Raw genomic sequence first — 20,201 nt, forward strand, 5'->3', positions numbered from 1 at the left:
GATGTGGTTTGTAAGAATACCTAGTTAACAGAGAGACAAGCACAACAAACAAAAGTAGTAATAAATTTCACACCAAATGCACTTAAACAAGCAGTGAATAATAATAGACAGACCACTAGAGAAACCACACAAGCGCAACCTTGAAGAGGTTCACACAGATCTTCATAACTAATCAGAACAAGAGAAGCAAGATTATCTTTTTTACTGGTCTCATGGCAAAAAGCAAACTTATTATGGAGTATTTAAAAGGCATTGTGAGACTGTATGGAAAGACCAACATCTCAAAGACCCAAGGTGTGAAAGCCACTCACTATGTAAGGGCCCTGCTTTGTGGGTAAGGATATTCAACATAATTACAGCCCACGCTGTTATTTAAGGGATCAATGAACACTAATGTGCTTGTGAATCAATGGAGTGAGGGTGTTTGCATGGTCTGCTAGCACACATCAACCCTGATCAGACCGGAAGAAGGAATAAAACTGTGTGCTGCCTGCATGTTTATTTTCTGCCTCTCTTGTCTCTGTGGCCAACCATGCATGCACACATTGTACATGTATGTCTTTGGAGTAGATGCCCAGCCTTGACTGGTGTCTTTGTGCACGTCTTTGTGCACATGCCCAGCCAGATCCATAACCTGAAAGCACAGCAGCCTTCATCTAAGAGGGCCCACAAAAGAAACCTCTTAGATGTTGGGAGTCCACGGGATTTCAATTTCCTTACCAGTCTGCAACCTTCCATTTTCAAGAATGAATTTTAAACAGAAAGTTATTGAATAAATTCACTGGGATAAGCACAGTCTTCCTGAAGCTCCAAGATTTTTATTATATAAAAGTCTTTCCATAAGGTATGCCTTGTACCTTGCAATATCAGGCCCCTGAAGACGGCCTGAGCTTATTTGCTACTAATGCCACCCAAATCAGGGAAAACATTACTTTTAGCCATCTTCTCATGTTGATCATGCTAAGTTCACAGCATTTACTTGCTGGAAAATGAGGTAAAAAATAAGGCTCCTGTTCATTTTTCCTTCAGCACCTATTTTGCTGAGCTTGGGTTGGCAGAAAGAGAGGTTATTAAAAAGCAAGATGAATCCCTCTCTGCCACTATTTTCTTCCTAACAACAGTGCATTTTCAGCTGAAAACTTGAAAAATGGAGTGTTAAAACATGTTCTGAATACTTTATTCCCTTCTCCCTTTGTTGTTGTTTATAACGTTTTACACATTTCAAAAGAGCTCAAATTCATACCTCTCGCTGCGATGTCATTAAATACCCATTAATGCAGAATTCTTTTCACAGCGTCTTGATCAGTGTTACTGCCCTTTCCCATGTGGTCAACTGCTAAGATTTACTTTGCTTCCAAAATTTCAATAAGCATTAATTACGTTACAATTATACTTCAGATTTGTATTTATTTTTATCCATCACATTTTCAATTTCTCCCCATTTGCAAAGGAAGGAGAGGATAACAGAATGTGAGACTCATGAAGGAAACCTAATTATAGCATAGATGCTTTGCAAGTTTCCACATGCCTTAAGGCACTGCAACACACATCTCATCTAATCCAAGCATCTCATGAATGCACCAAAACATATTTCTGATCACACTGAAAACTGTACTCATTTGGAAGACATTCACAAATAGCTTTAAAAGCAATGGCCTGTGGATACCTTCTGGCCTGTGGATGAATACTGCTAATCATCAGAAATGATTCTGTGAAAAAAGTTCCTATTAAGCTGACAGGTCATATTCACCTTAAGAAAAAAAAAAAAGTATCTAGTGGAAGTTTTGATTTTAAGAAGCTCTAATTCCCCCCCCAAGATCTTTCATTGTCAAGATCATACTGAAGAAATGATAAGGAGAGGGATTTTCAATGGGAGATGGCCTATAAAATGACAGGCTTTTTGTTTTTTAAATAAAAAGCAGTGTTTTTATAAATCTACTCACTGATAATCTAAATCAAAATATGAACCCACATGTAGGACATAAAAAAACTTGTTGAAACAACCAATACTTGCACAGCATTCCATAAATTGTTTGTTATTCACCCTTTTAAAGCCAATGAAGAGACCTCAGGGACTAGCACACGCGTCATTTCAGAGGATTTTTTGATTACTGAGGCACCTGGCCATGGAGCAGACTGCTGCATGTGGTTTATACAAAACCAAAATGTATTTGCTTTCTGGTGGTATTCTCACCCATCTGAATGATATTTTAAATTTAACATGTTTCAGAAATTGTTTCAAAGGAAGAAATGAAAACTGCCAAACATACAAAACAAGGAACTACACCACCAGCATCACATGTAGCAGGGAGGAAAGGAATAAAGAGGAGGAAATATGAATCAAGACACAGACATGTGAGATTTGCTAAGTGAAAGAACAGAAGTTAAATTGATGAAGTTAAGTGAAGATATTCAACAGATCTGAAGCAAAAGCAGAAAGGAAAAAAGTCGGTAACCACGGCAGAAGACCAAGAAACAGAGTTGCCATACTTCATGCTAGAAAAGATGCCAGCTGGACAATAAAAAGTTCTTTAGCAGTCTGCTTGCAGGATAGAAATGAAAACAAAGACAGGAAAGAAATAATGATTGTTACTGCAAAAAGTAAAGGTCAAATGACAGAGTTCGTGCTATATTGTGATATATTTTGGCTGACAGTGCAGCGGCATACAGAGGAGTTTAAGAGAAGGAATGACAGTCACAAGTGATGGATTTAAGACTTTGTATACAAGGGACTGCTGAATGCCAGTGAGAGAATGTGCAGGAAGGGATGAAAGCGTGTGACTGACAGCTGTATTTTCTCTATGAAAAAACAGTAAAATCTTAAGCGAAGTGGAGGCTGTAGGAAGAACACAGCATAAGAAATGGAAGAAATCCACTAGAAAGCAAAAAGCATAGAAACACCTGAGCCTAAATTACTTTATTGTATGTATTTTTTAAAGAGCTTTGATTCTGTTACATATTCCAGCTTTAATATATGCCGTGAGCAAAATGAAACATGTCTTTCAGTTAACAGTGGAAAGGTGGAAGGGGAGAACCAGAGTTACTCAGTTTTCTCATCGCTTTTCTAAATTGACTTTTCTGTTGTTCCACAGACTTATTAGCAAGCCATCAGCTACGTTCTCCAAATGTTCTTTCCAAGTTATATTTAGCAAGCTGTCACATGTATAATTCAGAGTAATCCCCCAGCAGTGGGCTCGCTATGACATCTTATTCCAGTAAATTTTTTACCCATTCCACAACCTGCTATATCATTGTTGGAGAATTAATTTCTACTCTGTTTGGAGAGCTTTTATTTATTTATTTTTAATAGTTCTGCCTCTCAACCACAAGAAAAACACTGAGCATTGCTAAGTACAATATGTGAAATCTCTCCTAAATTGTAATTCCGTCGATCAGCATTGCCACATTGCTCTTGTGATCGTTTTTTTATGTTACCTAATTGGCATCACTGGGCACTTGCACTTCTCATTTTCAGACCTAGTATCTTCAATATGCCAATAAATGAAGAATATAGCAGATTTAAATTTTGCTTTTTAGTCATTTTTTTGATAAATGTTAGATAGCACAGAGAAACAAATGCACTGTTTATTGTACTAGATTAGCATGAACAAGATACAGTCTTGAGACTGCATCCAGTAGGTTGGGTATAACGTAACCGAACCTATTGCTTATAAAATAAAGACCTAGCACTGAGGGCTTCTTTTCAGCAGCAATACTTATGCATGCACATGTGTATGCTACATCTTCAAGTTTCATAAATAAAATTTCTAGAAACAAAGTTATTATTCCACCAAGGTGTCTTCTAACACATCATGTCCTAATATTATATCTGAAATGGAGACTCAAGATGCACACTCAAGTTTTTCACACGTAGTCAACACGGGTCATGACACCACGATACAGAAACAGATCTTTTTAGTCAGAATTTTAATATTTAGAATATTCTATTTTAAAACACCCTGTTTTTTCTCTTGTCAACTACAGCTGTGTAATAGATACAAACTAACAGCAATTTTTAAAAGTATCTTCACCCTGGTAACTTACTTGATATATTTAAATAAAGTTGTTGACTTTCAATAGTCAAAGTTATGAAACAGGCATGGGCTGAAGTCACACATGGTATGCCTAAATATTTCCACTTGCTTCTACTGCACACACCTAAGTCCCAAGACACTTTGCTGTGTTCTTATTACAAAGGACAAATGTTGTCACATTTTTACACTACCGAACAGTAGGAATTTCAGACTTAAAAATGAGCTTTTGCAGAGCACTGATTATACCTTCTGTATTCCTCTGCATCGCAGATTGCCATGGGAGCTCTCTAACCTAAATTCAATAGTTAATAGACTAAACCCATTAAAAAGCAACCTGAGGATGTATTAACCATGTGTCCCAACATAATCCCATCCAAGTCAAGGCTTAAAGATACATGCCATTTTGATTCAGCACTCTTCAGTTAATATCTTCTCACCACCTACTTTGCTCCTGCATTATTTGTCAGTAACAAGTGCTTCTGCATTTAGTTCTCTAGGAGCACTCACCAGCTCGCACTGTGCCTCAGGAGGGTGCAACTACCATTAACTGTGCCTTGCAGGCAAGAAGATGTAGGCAGAGGTAAGTGACTTGCTGAAAGGCTTACCACCAGCTAGTACCACAACAACACGCCAAAATTCCTGTCTTTTGGTACAGTTTTTAACCTACTAGATTGTGCTGTTTCTGTATTTCTCATTATGCAGACAGGGCTGCATACGCAACTTCAGTAACATGAAATTCAAATAAATCCAAATTTAACTGCTAATGATGCGCTCCCTAAGGACCATACTTACCACCAGGCTTGAGACCAAAAACGTACGCAGATGCCTCAATGTATAAATTCACACAAGAAAATAAATCTGCTGCTCATTGTTTCCTCTAGGTTATAGCACAGAAGCTCTTCTCTCAATGACACATGAAGGGGCACTAAGACAACCCTACCTTCCCAAAGTAAAGAAAAAAAGATAAAGTTTGTTGCTTTCATGTCCTTTTTAGTAACACACCTGAATCTGAAATTACATTTCCTCCTCTCCCTCCAAGCGAGGCTACAAAATAACACGCACAGCTAGTCCATCAGGCTCAACACACACAACCAAACTTCTAATAGCACATTCAGACAATGATCAGGCTCCTGATCAGGCCTGTCCAGCGCAGTCACGGTACATGTAGTCAACAAGTCTTCTTCCTTAACATCGCTGAGATCACAGTCAGAGGTTCAGACTCAGCCAAGTCTCTGCTGTTCACCAATTCTGTTACCTTTTGTGAAGGGAAACCTTATGAGGTGGGCATTTTTAAATACCACTCGGTAGTCGATGTGAAAGTAGCCACATAATTCCTTTTTATTATCAGGCAGTTCAAATTTTAAAAACTGATGTTTCCCTTGGCCCAGTCTTAAAACACCCTCCACAAACCCCGTCTGCTCCCTAGCATGTTTTGGTAATTCAGGCCTGACAACTTGCCCCACTGGCAGTGGGGTAAGTTCCAAAATAATATCAGTTACAAACCAATGGCTGAAACTGAACTGGATACCCTAAAATACAGTTATCTGTAATACTCATTTATCTACAATCTCTAATTTATGCCAAAGACCTTCCCCCTATAGTGTGAATTAACTAATTACACATTTTCTGTTCAGAAAAAATGGAATATCTGCCCTCTGTAATAAAAATGCAGCTTCCTCATGAGTCACTGGAAGAGTGGCTCTTCTATCATGAGACAGCTTAAAATGACCTAAGAGGAAAAAGATAGCATTTGCTTCTGCTCACGTCAAACAAAACGTAAGGATTTGACATATTCTCCCAACTATTTCTACTAAAACTATTTCCTAAGCAGCAACAGCTCGCTGTCAGCTGTCCCAGACATAAAGCATGTCTTAGTAATAACATATAGTAACAAAAACGCATTCAATCCATGTTACTTTACCTTATAAAAGGTCCATCAATTTCTATTGAAAATGAATTAGCATCTCAAACTTGAATGCATTCTAAAGTGAGGGTGGAAGATCATCTTCAACCACAAGGTTAGTGAGACAGTGGGGAAACAAATGAGACCCTACCAAAGGGAACCCTGAAATCCCATTTCCTGTCCCTTCTGTCCGTCCTTTCAATTTCATCTCCTTTAAATATGCGAAAGCAAAAAATTACGATTAAAAAAATTTTTAAGACCATTTCAAAAATTAAATGACAATCAGGAAATTGAATGCTACGTCACATACAAAGAATTTACTATAAGGAACACTTTCGCCTCCAATTATTAAGGCAAAAAAAAAAATCTGAACGTGCATGCAGTGCCTGAAGGCAGGAAGGCAGCACTTCAAACTAGACACATTTCACAGTCCCTCAATCAAAAGCCTTTTTTTAAAATATATTTTTCTTTTTGCTACACTACCTTTTTTTTTTCTCTTCCTAAAGGATAAAAATTAGTCGTAGTGCGAAAAACATTCACGCAGTAAGACAGGCTACAAGAAATATGACACTTTTCACAACTACAAAAAAATTATAAATATTTATGATGTGGCATGTTCTGTTCATTGTGCTTGTCTGGCGTTCAAAAAGATGCATTCTCTCATCATTGCATCTGAACAGGTGAAATACTGTTTTTTTTAAATGCAAGTAAACATCTGATCAATGTCATTTGTTCTCCTTGGCATTATAAAGGCAAAGATGCGTTAACAGACCAGCTGATAAAGTATTTAATCATTACAGTCTTTTATCGAACAATAGCATCACTAGAAGTATACGAATTCGACAGTAAATAGATTGATTGTAAAGTCATACATAAGTCTCTTCTTCCCTATTTATTAAATTGCATCTTTGAAATCTAATACCATTATTTCCCAAAAAATTGACTATGATTTCACCTGCATGATAGAGAATAGATGATATCGTTGCAGCTACCCTCAAATGCAACACTTCACTAATGAAAAACAAGGTGAGATTTTCATGGTCCTCAAATCATTATAACAGGATTACAGGGGTAGACTTTCAGATTAAGTGTGTGAAGTATGCTTTGACTTCAACTGGAATACTTCTGTGCCTAAATGTAACTCGAAGATTTCATAAATCCTCTCTGAATTATTTTGTTTAAACACAAACCTTAACAGACACTAGAACATCCAGCATCAATCACTAGCAATTAGTGGGTAAAGTCAAACTGGATAAAGTCAGCATTTGCAGAGCAGAGCAATAAAACACTTTATAATGCTTTGGAAATCAGAAGCTTTGAGTATAAAGTAGGCCATTAATCGCATGTGGTTCTAGGATCTCGCATTTATTCATGACCTGGAGAAATCCAAACCTTTCTCACAACGTCTAACAGAACTGCACTGAGCACTAAAAACATTCAGTGGTCTTCCATATGTGACAAAGTCAGAAAATTCTGCTTTGGTCAATGACAAATAATCCAGAAGCAGTTTGCAAGTATATGGTATGTAAATTTAAAGGTTTTTAAATGCCTTTTTTTTTTTTAATGCCCAACTACAGTTAATAAAGTTTCCAAATTAAATCCAAAATTATACGACATTGAATAAATCATGAAAAAAAATCCAAAAGCCTTAATAACACTGATGTAAGAAGTCAGCACTTTTTCATATCTGAAATTTATTACTGAATGTTGAGCTCACGGTAGTCTAGAGACATTTCTGAGATTTTTTTAATTCCCCTTTTCCCCAAACACTTTCAGGGGAAAAAAAAAACTTTTTTTTTTTTTTTGTCAAGCAAACACTTCCACTGAACACTGGTTTATATTAAAAAAAGAAAAAAAGAAAAAGAAAAAAAATGCTCCCACTAAACTCTTACAAGATTTTAAAGTTGGAAATAAAGACACATCGTTATCAACAACTGGCGTTGTATATAGCTTCATGTTACCCAGCTACTTACAATGTCAGAACAATCTGTGTCCTCTGTAGCCTTGAAAACACTGATGAATTTAAATGAACTTGCACGGCACTTACTGTGCAATATATTTAAGTATTTTCCCTCACTGAGTAATCTATATCACAGTACCTATTTCTGCACTTCAACAACTGAGGAAGAAATCAACTTACCCTGTGTTTTTCCTTAATTTTCTTCCTGTATTCTTCTTTGTCAAATTTGTCTTCTTCCCGCAGTATCTCTTTCACTTTATCTAAGTTGATACCACTGGCATCATCATCTTCATCTGCAAAAGCCAAACTGGATTTTTGCACAGGTGGCCACTGCTGCACTAACTGGATTATAGGTAAGAAAAACAATGGTTAGAGATGTTTTTGAACATCAAAGTTTTTATGTCCTAAGTAGTCCAACACATTATTTTTTCTGGACTAAATAAAAAGGCCATTTGCAAAGAAAAAAATATTTTGAACAATACAAACTTAGATACCTTACTCAACATCACATTCAGTCAAAAATAAGTATTTAAAAATAAAGTCTTCATTATACCGTGTTACTATTTAATAGATTCACTTGAACTTTTTTCCCTTTGCCTAATGGCATAAATAATTTATAACCATATTAGTCATTTGGAGAGAAAAAAATGGTATTTTCTTTCAAGAAATGATTCTCCAAAATAATGCAGAACAGAATGTCAGTAAGTTTAAACAGTATATTTTCAAGTAAATTATCAACATTCCAATATTGCTAATTCTCCAAATGGAGAGAAAAATCAGTTAAAACTTCATCACAGAGTACATGAATAACTCTAACTGCAGGTCTGTGTTTTGGGGGGAAGCAAGGAGGATAGACATGAAGGTTTACTTTGGTTATTGTACGAATACTGCATTGGAAATGTTTTAAGATTCACGTTTGACATGTGGATGACATGCTGAACACATCCAACATAAATAACTGAAGCTCTAAACTGAAGACAAAGACTACATATTAACAAAAAACAGCCCCACCTATCTCATGACATAAGAGCTTATACTTAATGAGCCGACATGTTTGCCAAATCATTCCTGCATATGGATTGACAGAGTAGTAACTCTTAAAAATAAGCTATATGATAGAAAATACTGAATGTCTTTCAGATAGTTTGTAAAAAGAGGGACAAATGTAAAGGCATGTTTAGGACTCTCTAATGCACGTAGGGTGTTAATCAACTGGATCCTGGTTATCCCAACCGAGTGTTTCCACTTGGTTTCATAAAATGGACTTTGTGTATTTGCTAGGAAGTTACATTTCTTAAAGGAGATTTATTTTTAAGCAGAAGCATGTGGAGGGGAACAGTAAAAGTTGAAAGTACAGTTTTATACAGCCCAGCAAAAAAGTCGGAACAGATGCAAAGTTTCTTACCTTAAACAAGTCAAGCATCTTCTCTACTGTTAATATAGTCCCTCTGCTAATTTTTGCTCCACATCCCATTTGCTTCATTGTATGGGCACATGAAGCTTTTGCACATATGTTTTAAGATGAGACAACTACTTTTGAATATCTAAAATATCTAAATAAGTGTCTATTGAATATCTAAATCTAATGTAATATCTATCTATTTAAATATCTAAAAATATCTAAATCATTTCCAGTCAATAGGGCAACCTCTAAAACCTTTTAAATTTTGTTTGATGACAGTAATTATATGGCTATACCCCCCTTCATCCACAATACAAAATCCTTTTATTTTATTTGGTCACAAAAGCAAATGAACTACTTGTAAAGGTGACCTCTCTTTCAGTTTATGCCTTACTGAAATTAATCTAGAGTTTAAAAAAAAAAACACAAAAAACATTACTTTCTTCTTAGTGCTGGAAATGGAAAAACAATGTACACATCTGAAGCTGTGAAATCAAATGTTAGGAAAGTTTATGGAGCATGGAGACTTGCTCCTGAGGTTATCACCACAATGAAACCCTACAGTAACTAGCAATCCACAGTAGTTCCTTGCTGTATAAAATCAATACATTTTTCCAGGGGCTATTAAAAGATCCAATTAAATTACTGGCCAATTTCAATGCACTGCTGCATCAGCACCAGCAGGCAGAAATTTGGTACTCCCTTAGGTTTTCTAACAACATTTTCCATCTAGAAATAGTGAACATTGGAAAGAAAACCAGGAACTTCCTCTAATTCCAATAAGTTAACTCGACTTGGGAGAGCTCTGGCAACTACCTATAGGAAAATAGCATTACCTACCTACAAGTAAAAAATAGGTTCTCTATTCCACCTGAAATTGAGGATAATAGGCAGGAAAGAAGTACAGATAGCTAAGTATAACAACAGCTCTCATCCAAATAACTTACAAATACAAATGTAAAACAAGGTCAGTACTCAGCATTCCTCTTTTCCTCTGTGGAATAGAATATAAATGGAAGCTGAACAGTTTAGCAAAATGTAAACCAATTATAAGAACCACACACTTATGAAAGGTTGTTTTTTTTTTTTTAATATATACATATATAATGTACTTTTTTCTTGACAGAAACTACAAATTCAGTTCTCACCAAAATACACTTATTCTGAATTATCTTACCTCTCCATCTTCAGTAAAAACTATTCTTGTGTTGACTTTAAATTTCTTCTTCAAGACTTTTTTGGCTTCTTGAGTTCTGGTTACTTTTTTCTTTATCTTTGAGTTTGATGCATTCTGTATAAAAGAAGAAATGAGATTTCTTTGGTGTTTGTTTTTTTTTTGGGGGGGGGGGCATAGAGCATATGTTTTCAATTTTCTAAAAGCAATTAGACATTAAAATGTTATTGCTAAAACATATGAATGCAAGAATGATGCCAAGTGAACATTAGCTAATAGACATTTTTCTTAAACTTGCTTTTCATAAACTTGCTCTATATCATGACAAACTCATTTATTGTTAAAAATTCAGCATCCCTAAATCCTACCAGCAGCAGGACACCAGACTCGTGCAAATCTCATGAACCTTTCTGGAACAACGACACTAAATTCATCGGCATATGCTGTCAGCTGGTAAGCCTCGTCATACAAGAAATCCAGTGTAACTGACTGAAGCCATTAGCCACAGCTGATCAGATCACTTTCATCCCACTTGTCCTCAGGTGATGAAAGTAACTCACACCAGCCTATTTCTGCGTCAATGAAATGTAGAAGAGGCCATTCAAGAACCTTTCTATTTCATAATTCCTGTTCTGCACTGTGGTGGGATTGCAATGCACAAAGGTGCTAGGAGATGTTTAAAAAACTTAGCATTTAACAAAATTTAGAACCATAAACGCTACTAGCATCACAGGAGAAAGTTTTAAGTGCTGAAGATACCAGGGAAACTAGAAGACTGAAATCCACATTGTTTCCAACAGATAGCAGTTATTCCCTCCTCGCTACCACCAAGAAACCAAAACTGACAAGAAAAAGCAAATAATATCAGCAAAACAGTATCCCTGTATAAAACACACTCATCCTGAAATTATGTTAATTATTCGTGCGCACCATCTTGTTGTTGGAAAGGAGAGGGGAAAGAGGTCATTCCCATTTTCAACAGAGATTGAGGATTTACCTAGAGTATTTTTGGATATTGGAAGTAGTTTCTGACTGTGGGATGACCATTTCAATTAATTTATTTTCCATTGCATTTTACAAAAGTAGCGTCAGGTCCACAGATGGTCCGCAAAGGTTTCAGAGAGCCTCCCACGTGATGGAAGCAGCAGAACGCCACGGAGCCAAAGAACATGGAGATTCCTCACCTCCAGCTCTTTTCCTGATAACTCTCATTCCAACAAGAATAAAAGCCGTACCTGTAGAGATACCTAACAGGATAACACACGCAGCAGACATTTGAAGCAACAGCTGCCACTGCAGCAAGTACTGCGAAAGATAGCAAAAGCTATTCCACTGGAATATGCGCAAGCTCCTTAGGAGAAGGCTCATCATAATCCTGTAAAGACTGCAAAGCTCCACTACGCAGGAAAAAGTGACTGCCTGAAAACCAGCCTAAACTGATAAATAGCGGAAAGTGGTCAAAACAACCAGACAGAAAAAGGAAAACCCAAGCCTCTTTATTACTATTATTATCATTCTTATTATTATGGTCATTTTAATCGGTTTTGTATTCCATACCAAATCCACTACAAAAGGGAGAAAAAAAATTCAGAAAGTCACTGTCATTGTGGTCAGTACACTAATGCACTGAAATATGAGCTACAGAAGAGAAAAATTACAGTCTTCCTAACAGGAAAAATGGTTTGTGACCCTACTGAGCTGTGTTATTGAGTAATGACCATATCTATTATAGAAAATAGTAAACTGTAGCAGCACTCACAAACCCAGTATTGTCACAGGAGTTTTGTTGCACCGCACAGGTAATACTGCTGGGTCTTACACACACCTTTAGTAGCTCAGGAAGCTGTGCTATTCCTTCACTCCTGTTGCTTATCCCGTAAGCACAAAATGTTGAGAGTCTACAAAAGCATAAAACCCTTACCTCGGCGTGTCAACTCATTAGTAGAACAACGGGAATTGTCCAGGGGAAGAATTTAAAGAGGGATGTACTTCAAGCTGGTACAACACTTATTATTATTACATCATTTTCTTTCACCTTTTTCACTTTTGGTTTTCTTTCTTTTTTTTTTCTCAGTCTTCTTTCATTTCTGCATTGCCAGTATTTTTGGTACCAGCATAATATGTTGATGATATGTTGATCTGCTAGCTAAAGAGCACAGAAACCCAATGGACTGTCTAGCACACATACAATTGTAATATTTTTAGTTGTATCTCCATCCCTGCCCTGTTTTGTGTGATTTTGAGAAGCAGAAGTATTTTGCTGCTACAAAGTAACATGGAAACAAATGAGACAGGTCAAAGTTTCCAGACAAAGAGAAAGAACAAGAGGAGGAAGAAACAAACGGGAAACTAAATTCCCTTACTATACACATAAAAGCACAGTGTAAGATCAGTGTGTGAATTCGGCAGATGTACAAAATACAGCACGAATGAAAGGTAAAAGATTATGATAAAAATACAGGAAAAGCATCAGTACAAAATTCTGCATACCTCATAGATAATTAAACTATTCTCTATTAAGACACTTTTGTTGCTTTACCAAACTGAACACTCTTCAGAAAAGATGGGTATCAAGGCTTCCTTAAGACTCCATTTCCTGACAATTACAGTTTAAGACCACACAGTGTGGAGACCAAACGGACTCAGACACCAAAACATGTAATCACAGACGTAGGCCCAATTTTGCCAGTTCCATGACTTGCTGTTCAGCAGAAGTGGCACAGCCCAGGGGGAGGTTAGTGCTGTGGTTCCTCTCGCAGCTTCCTTGTCCCACCTGGTTCCCATTCCCGTGCCCTGCACGGTCCAGAAGAGCCAGGCAGGTTGGTTGTGGTGTGTATACAGTCCTGGAGCTACCGTGGGATCCCATGACTGTTGCTTCAGTCCTCTCTTGAGGACATCTCTCACACTGCTCTGGAGTCCCTAAGGCCCTAACGTCTGTCCACTAAGTCTCTCCTTCACGTGTCTCCAGAAGCATTTTTCAGAGCATCTAATTTCGACATCTCCTCTCTTCACTGGCCGCCGCCACCCCCAAATGTACCTGAGCCAGGCATTTCTCCATCCGGCTGCCGCTTCGGCACATGATGGGTTGTTTCCATCCATCTCAGCACACGGCCTCCTCCCACCCACAGCCCTCCCGCAGCCCATTACTTCAGCCCCGCCATTTATGCCCAACACACTGCCCTCACCCAAATTCCTCACGCCACTGCCTGCCTTGGCTCTCACCCTTGCATTTTAACAGCTACTTTAAAACATCAGGTCCCCATTGGGGAGGGCTCTGATTCATCCACAGTAAGAAGCATGCACATAAGCAGTGGATGGCAGACCTCGGATTTTCCTAATCTTCTGTGCCAACTGGTTTCCTGCATTTCTCAAGCCATTCTGCTTGCTCGGTTCCCATTTTCAACTTTTGTACTGGAAGATACCTGAATTTACGAGCAGCAGGCTGGCATTTAACCCTCATTCTTCATGGCTTCATCAGTTTTCTTTACAATGAGTTCACCCCACCAGCAGACACCACCAGCTGCTGGAGACCGCCGAAAGATCTCCATCTGCTAACCTCAGGCACTGCAGAAAACACAGCGCTGGCAGGAGCGATGTCTCCTCTCTAACTGCTCAGAAAACAGAAAGCTGAAGTCGGAGGTTACAGGCTACGCTGACAGAAGCACCACCACACCAGCAGACATGGGTGGACAGAAAGTTTCTGCCGACATCAAGGCTGCTGCTAGCACCAGAGCAAGGCTGAGAGTGCGCGGCTGGTCCTCACACTGACCTGCTCACCCAAAAAACGCTGTGTGTCAAAACCTGTTCAACCTGTATCTGCCTTGGTAAGCCTATTTCTAGAGCTGAATTACACCATCAAATAAACCAGATGCAAACACAGTGGGCATACATGAGCCAGGCTCAGAATTTTATGTTACCATTAGATATTAAACGGATTCTGTGGGTAAACTCAAGTTGGTAACACAAGATGTAAGGACAGGCAGCATATGCTTCCTTCTCAATTACAAGCAGCCACCTCCTGTTAACTAACACGTATACACTGCCCCATGCCTCACAAATAAGGCCCTTAAGTCTCAGGTTTTCTTCTATAAACATGTGGTGATTGTTGAACTGATAAAACAAGATCAGAGTGATAATCAACCTCTAAAACACCATGTAACAACCATTAGAAGTTAGCTGCACGAGTCTACCAAAAATTCATAAAACATCGACTCAGCTTCATCACTGGGGGTTTTCCGTTATTATCAGTCAAAAGCCTAAATTTCCCTTTCCTTTCACACACGCACGTGCCAGATGGCTTGTTGGATTATGTAATGACTTAGAATAAAAATCAGTTCTTAGAAGCACAGAAAATTCAAATATTTTGATATACAATCCAGAACAAAACAGTTAACATGCGGCAAGTTATTTTTTCCTTCAGGAAGAAGCAGGCTTCTGCCTTCTGGTTTAATAGATCTGATATTCTTAGCTGAATCTCTATGAAAAAGGTTTTCTTAATGACGACACTGACAAGTTTCAGACATAAGAACTTACTATCTTTAATTACAACTTTTAGCTCAAAAGACTGTGTCAGAAACAGAAATTTTGCTATTCTAATATGGAATGGTTTTCCATATTGATACATTTAATACAATTAACACCACTGATAAAGTCAATAGTTTAGACTTGGAGTATACAATACTCAATAACTCAGGGTCAAAGCATTTCCAGTCTCTTACCCTGACAAAGACAAACACGTTTGCTTTGGCCTTAGACTTAGGGTCTTACAAACCACCAAGTGTGACATTTGGTTCTTTCTAACTTCAATTTGCCGGTTTAATTCCAACTGCGCTAGCCTGTGAAAGCAAGCGCAGTGCATTTGTTACAGAAGCTGCCTAAGACAGGACTGCATTATTGTGGCAGGGTAAAATATCAGTAGGAGAAAAAAGTTATAATCAATTCCTCAATCATGTTAGGTATAAAAAGCATTACTGCTTTCCTAGTTTTTTTTTTTTTTGGGGGGGGGGGGGACGGGGACACGGACGGACAGCTTTTCTCCCCTGCTTATACCTTGCAATTACTAGAAAGAATAGCTGTGTACCTGGAATTTTTTATTTTTTTTTGTCTCTCCCAACATTATTACATTACTTTTACCCAGAGTTCAGCAGCAGCAGGCTCAGAAACACAAATCGATTCAGTAGTCAATGTCGCACACTTGTTTTGTATTTCACGGAACCACAGAAAGGTTTGGGTTGGAGAGGACCTTAAAGACCACCTAATTCCAGCCCCCTGCCATGGCCAGGAACACCTCCCACCAGACCATTTCTTCATAAACTGCCCAGAACAGGAGCAAGGCTTGTCACATCTGTATTATTGCAGAGCATTTCAATCCTCCTGTCAGGCTGCAGAATTCAGACCCAGAAGTCATTCTTTACACAAAAAGACACCATCCTGCCAAATTAAAGGTACCATGTCTTAGACAAAGAGAAAGGCTGCCTTCATCTTTGCACAGCATAGAGCACACATCCAGTGCTTTCACCTGACGGGCACTACTGAACTCTCAGAAGATTCAGTATCCTCCAACCAGAACCATTACCTCTCAACCCCAGAAACTCACCAAACTCAGACTATGAAACTTTTAATTACTTACAACGGAGATAAGGTTAGAGGAGAGAGAAATTTTCACTCCTGCTGACAGATATTGAACCATAAAAGCAGCAGTGAGACACAAACTTTACCCTCCTACACATAATTATAAAACATGAGAAGGAAAATATCAAGAGAAGCAAAATAACCAGACTCCAAACTACAGTCCACATCACTTTAAGCACCTCTAAAATTATTAAAAAAAAAAAAAAAAAGGTTTCCTCTTAGAAATACAGTTTGGCCCAACCAGTCATCTGTCTTCCCAGTAGGAGGAGTAGAAAGTATCCAAGAAACAGAAACCTGGGGGCTTAGGATGCAGCTTGACCACAACGAGATTGGTGGATGCTGCTTTTCTCGTCTCCACCAGGACAGCTGGTTCAGTCCTTCCCGATTCCTGCTGGATGCTGATGAGCCACAAGTGGCTATCCATGGACTTGAGCACCAGAACAAGCTGATGCCACTGAGCAGCAGCCGCGCAGTGCCCTTCAAACCAGCCCTCTGTTTACACCATGCAGCTCCCCCAGTCACAGCTTTCTTTTTTTAATGTAATACAAGCAAAGCTAACTTTGTTTTGGTGAAGAACCCTTTCTTTTTTTTTTCTTTTTTAATCAAAACTTTAAGAATTAGGAAGGTCAAATTTACAGGCTTTACCTAACAAGCTTGCACAGCGTCCACAGAATTTACCAAACACAGCTTTTACCATGAAGGTTGTGAATATAAGGACATAGCCAGGCTGGTACTCAACAGACAAAAGCAGCACTCCTTACATGTTGTTTTATTTGCTTCTCTGTGAATTTTTAAAGTGCATCATTCAAGTATCAAGATCAACACGATCTTGACTTTTTCAAGCGATAGCTTAAATTAGAAGGGTGGGTTGATTTTTGTTGTTTTAGGGTGTTTTTCCTTCGAGGGGATGAGGTGCCGTTTTGTTTTTAACTAGTATCACACAAGCTTCCAACCACGACACTTGAAAAAGCACCAAGTCAAAAGTAATTTCTGGTAATTCCTTAAGCAATGTTACAGGTTGGAAAGTGAAATTTTGGACATTACGTTAGTTGCTACACGTATGTATTACTTACTTTTGAAACCTAATAAAACTGAGATGCTTTTGAACGAGACCACTTTCTGGGGTAGAAGAACATAGGCAGAGAACTGAAGATGGGTGTTAGAGTAACAGTTGTGAAAGTAAGAGTAAGCCCTGGTCAGTATTCAAAAGAACAGCTCTCACCATACACAACAACACACACACTGCGCCTCCCAGAGTCCTATCAGGGAGAAAAAAAAAAAAGAAAAAAGGAAGAGGAGGAGGAGGAAATAAGGAAAAGTTCTAATAATGGCTGTTTGATATTGCTACCTGCACTATGGACAAAGAGCCCAAGACTAGCAGCTCATCACACTATCACTCCAGTTTAAATCACCCTTCAGATCACAGAAACAGCAACAGATAGAAGAACCCACAGCTAGGACAGAACTGTGCTATGGCAACCACACGCTTGGATGATGCAGTCTTTGGTTCCTTTGGTTACCGTTAGGACAGAAGATTACATCTGAGTTTCATTAGAGTTTGTATGTGATTGGGTTTAAGACCTAGGTTAGAGTGTATATCTTAATAAACCACATACTTTTATTTCCTATAAAACAAATTAAATTAAGCCATGGAAGCTGAAGAGATTAAAACTAAGAGATTAAAATCTCGATGTCAAACACACAATGTAAAAGTGAGGAACAAAAGACTTGCCAGCTTACAACTTGCTAAACCAACTGCAATTTTCTGCAATAAATTTATGTGATGAGTTTGGGTTTTTTTATATGTAGACAGTTATTTACTATCCCTTGTGTTTCAAAAAAAAAAAAAAGGTTTCATTAGATCATTTTTACCCATATATAGACAAATGACAGCAGAAAGGAATGGATCCATGCTCAGTACTTGTCTCCAGCCACAGCTAAAAATTCAGCATAACAGAAAGGTTTATTAAATGGTTCTTAAAAGATAAATCATACTCCCCTTTCTAATTGACAGCATATAGTGCTATTTCTCTAGCATACTTCTAAAACACTCAAAACAATCAGAATTGTCTTCTACTGAATTGCTGCACTTTTTATATAGATGAATGCATATTCCACATTGTACTCGATCATTCATTTCAGCAACTGCTATCAAAACTTAAAATTGGAAGTTTCAGTAAAAGCTAAAGAGAGCCCACATTTATCAAAAAAGAAACTTCATTTGATTATTATGAATTATATAATTGTACACATAGCTCTACTTATATACCAGCAAACAGTTTTTAACATGGATCTGCAAAGTCACTGCACATCATTTTACTGTCACTGAGAAATCACTAAGAAATTTGTTGAGTTGTATTAACTAGATCTCACACTGAAAGATGTTTCTGTTTAATACAGAACTTTGTGGTACCGGTGTTGTGTTAGCCCCAAAATCTCCATATCCTATAAGCATTAGCAGCAACGACCTCCCTTTCTAAAGCATTCAGCTCTTAGCAACACAAGACAATGACTCTTTTAAAGAGAAGTATAACAAAATAGTGAAGTACTTTATATATTCCTTGGCAAAAAGTAAGCTAAATTATAATTATGTCTAACTAAATGAAGAATAAGACATTTCAAAAGCCTGTAATTCAAAACCAAACATATAAACACATATTTACTCCTGTGGTTAGAGTTGGTAGAAAGATGTAATAATCTAAAGATGACCTCAGGCTGTTAATATACAAGATTTATACAATGATGATTAACACTACTACTAATTCCAATGCCAGATCAGGACATAAAATGTTTTCATTCCTCCCCTCCCTATGTCATCACAAGTTGCTGCATCATTAGAACATGACCTTCTTTGATAAAATCTAACAAACACAGTAGCCATCAAATTTTCCTGCACTTCTACAGCCAAGAAAAATGTTGAGCAGTCTAATCACTTGCAGTTATCCTAAACTAGGGACTGCGGCTTAGTAAATGAAGAGAAATCCCTCATACAACATCAATTAACATGCAAATATGATTTGGTTGACTACTACTCATACTCCCTATTCCAGACCTTCTGCTTTAGGTAAGCAAGAAGAGGCCATCATGAGGATGCTGTTTCCAATAAAACACTGCAAACCAGAGAGAAAAGCATTAACATGCATTCCATATTGAACTACATTAGAAACCACTTCTAACTTACACATCTTCTTCTGTTACTTTCCAAAAAAATCCCCAAACCGACAAAACAGTAATGTAAAGTTGAGAAGCAACTGCTTTGCACCTTTTGTTCCATTTCAGATCTCCAGCAACGATAACATTGAGATAATTTCTCACTTTCCAGCAGCTGGAAAATCCTTCCTATTCATCCCCCCCATTAAGTGACATGGAACAAGACCCACATTTAAAATGGGAGGGAGGCAAGCCAGCTAGAAAGGGGAGGGGAGTGCTGCCTTGTTTTAAGATTAACAGAACCACTAAGCCCTTCAGGTAAATTGAAAATGCAGAACTTCCTTCCATTTGTACTTTTTCAGTCTCCAAAAGAACCAGAATAGCTCCTTCTCTCCCGAGAGGCATTTAGTATCCTAGTGCAAGAGAATAAAATTGAAATATTCAGAGAAATGCAAACACTAAATGCTACAGCAAGAAGGCAATGTTGAGCTGACATTTAATGAACTAAACAGAGAAAATCTGAGGCTTTTTTACTTAAAGAATAAAGATCCCATTTTTTATGCTATTGTATTTTCTAAAAGGAAGAAAAGGGTTTTCTAAAAAAGTGACATTTGTACTAAGGCAGTTAAGGTTTAAATACATGCCGTAACATCATTAAAATTATGGCTTAAAATACTCTTCAGAGGAATCTCGGGTCAAAAGGGGAGATGAGAAGATTACTCTTTCATGCTGTTTTTCTTTAAGACTGAACATATTTTACCACCTGTGACTAGCAGAACAAACCCTTTCTCCCCCTAAAGCCATGATGTGTGGCAGCAGGAACACAGCAGCAGCCAAGGCTCCTTAAAACATTTGACTTTGCGAAGATAAATATATTTACCTCAGCTTTCTCCCTCTGCATCCTTTGCTACATTCAAAAACCGAAATTCGAAAGCTATGCCCATTAA

At 37.8% G+C, this 20,201-nt stretch overlaps 1 protein-coding gene across 1 annotated transcript in view; it reads right to left on the reverse strand.

Annotated features, from left to right (window-relative positions):
* Window positions 1-20,201, reverse strand: part of DDX10 (DEAD-box helicase 10) — a 191,062-nt gene that overhangs the window by 72,747 nt on the left and 98,114 nt on the right. Inside the window, exons 14-15 of the mRNA XM_080580520.1 lie at window positions 10,477-10,590; window positions 8,078-8,239 (exon numbers count right to left, since the gene is read on the reverse strand). Coding sequence (XP_080436646.1) covers window positions 8,078-8,239; window positions 10,477-10,590 — 276 coding nt within the window. The remainder of the gene's footprint in view (window positions 1-8,077; window positions 8,240-10,476; window positions 10,591-20,201) is intronic.

This window comes from Anser brachyrhynchus (genome assembly GCF_964034855.1).
Source record: "Anser brachyrhynchus genome assembly, chromosome: 1".
Classification (NCBI taxonomy): Eukaryota; Metazoa; Chordata; class Aves; order Anseriformes; family Anatidae; genus Anser; species Anser brachyrhynchus.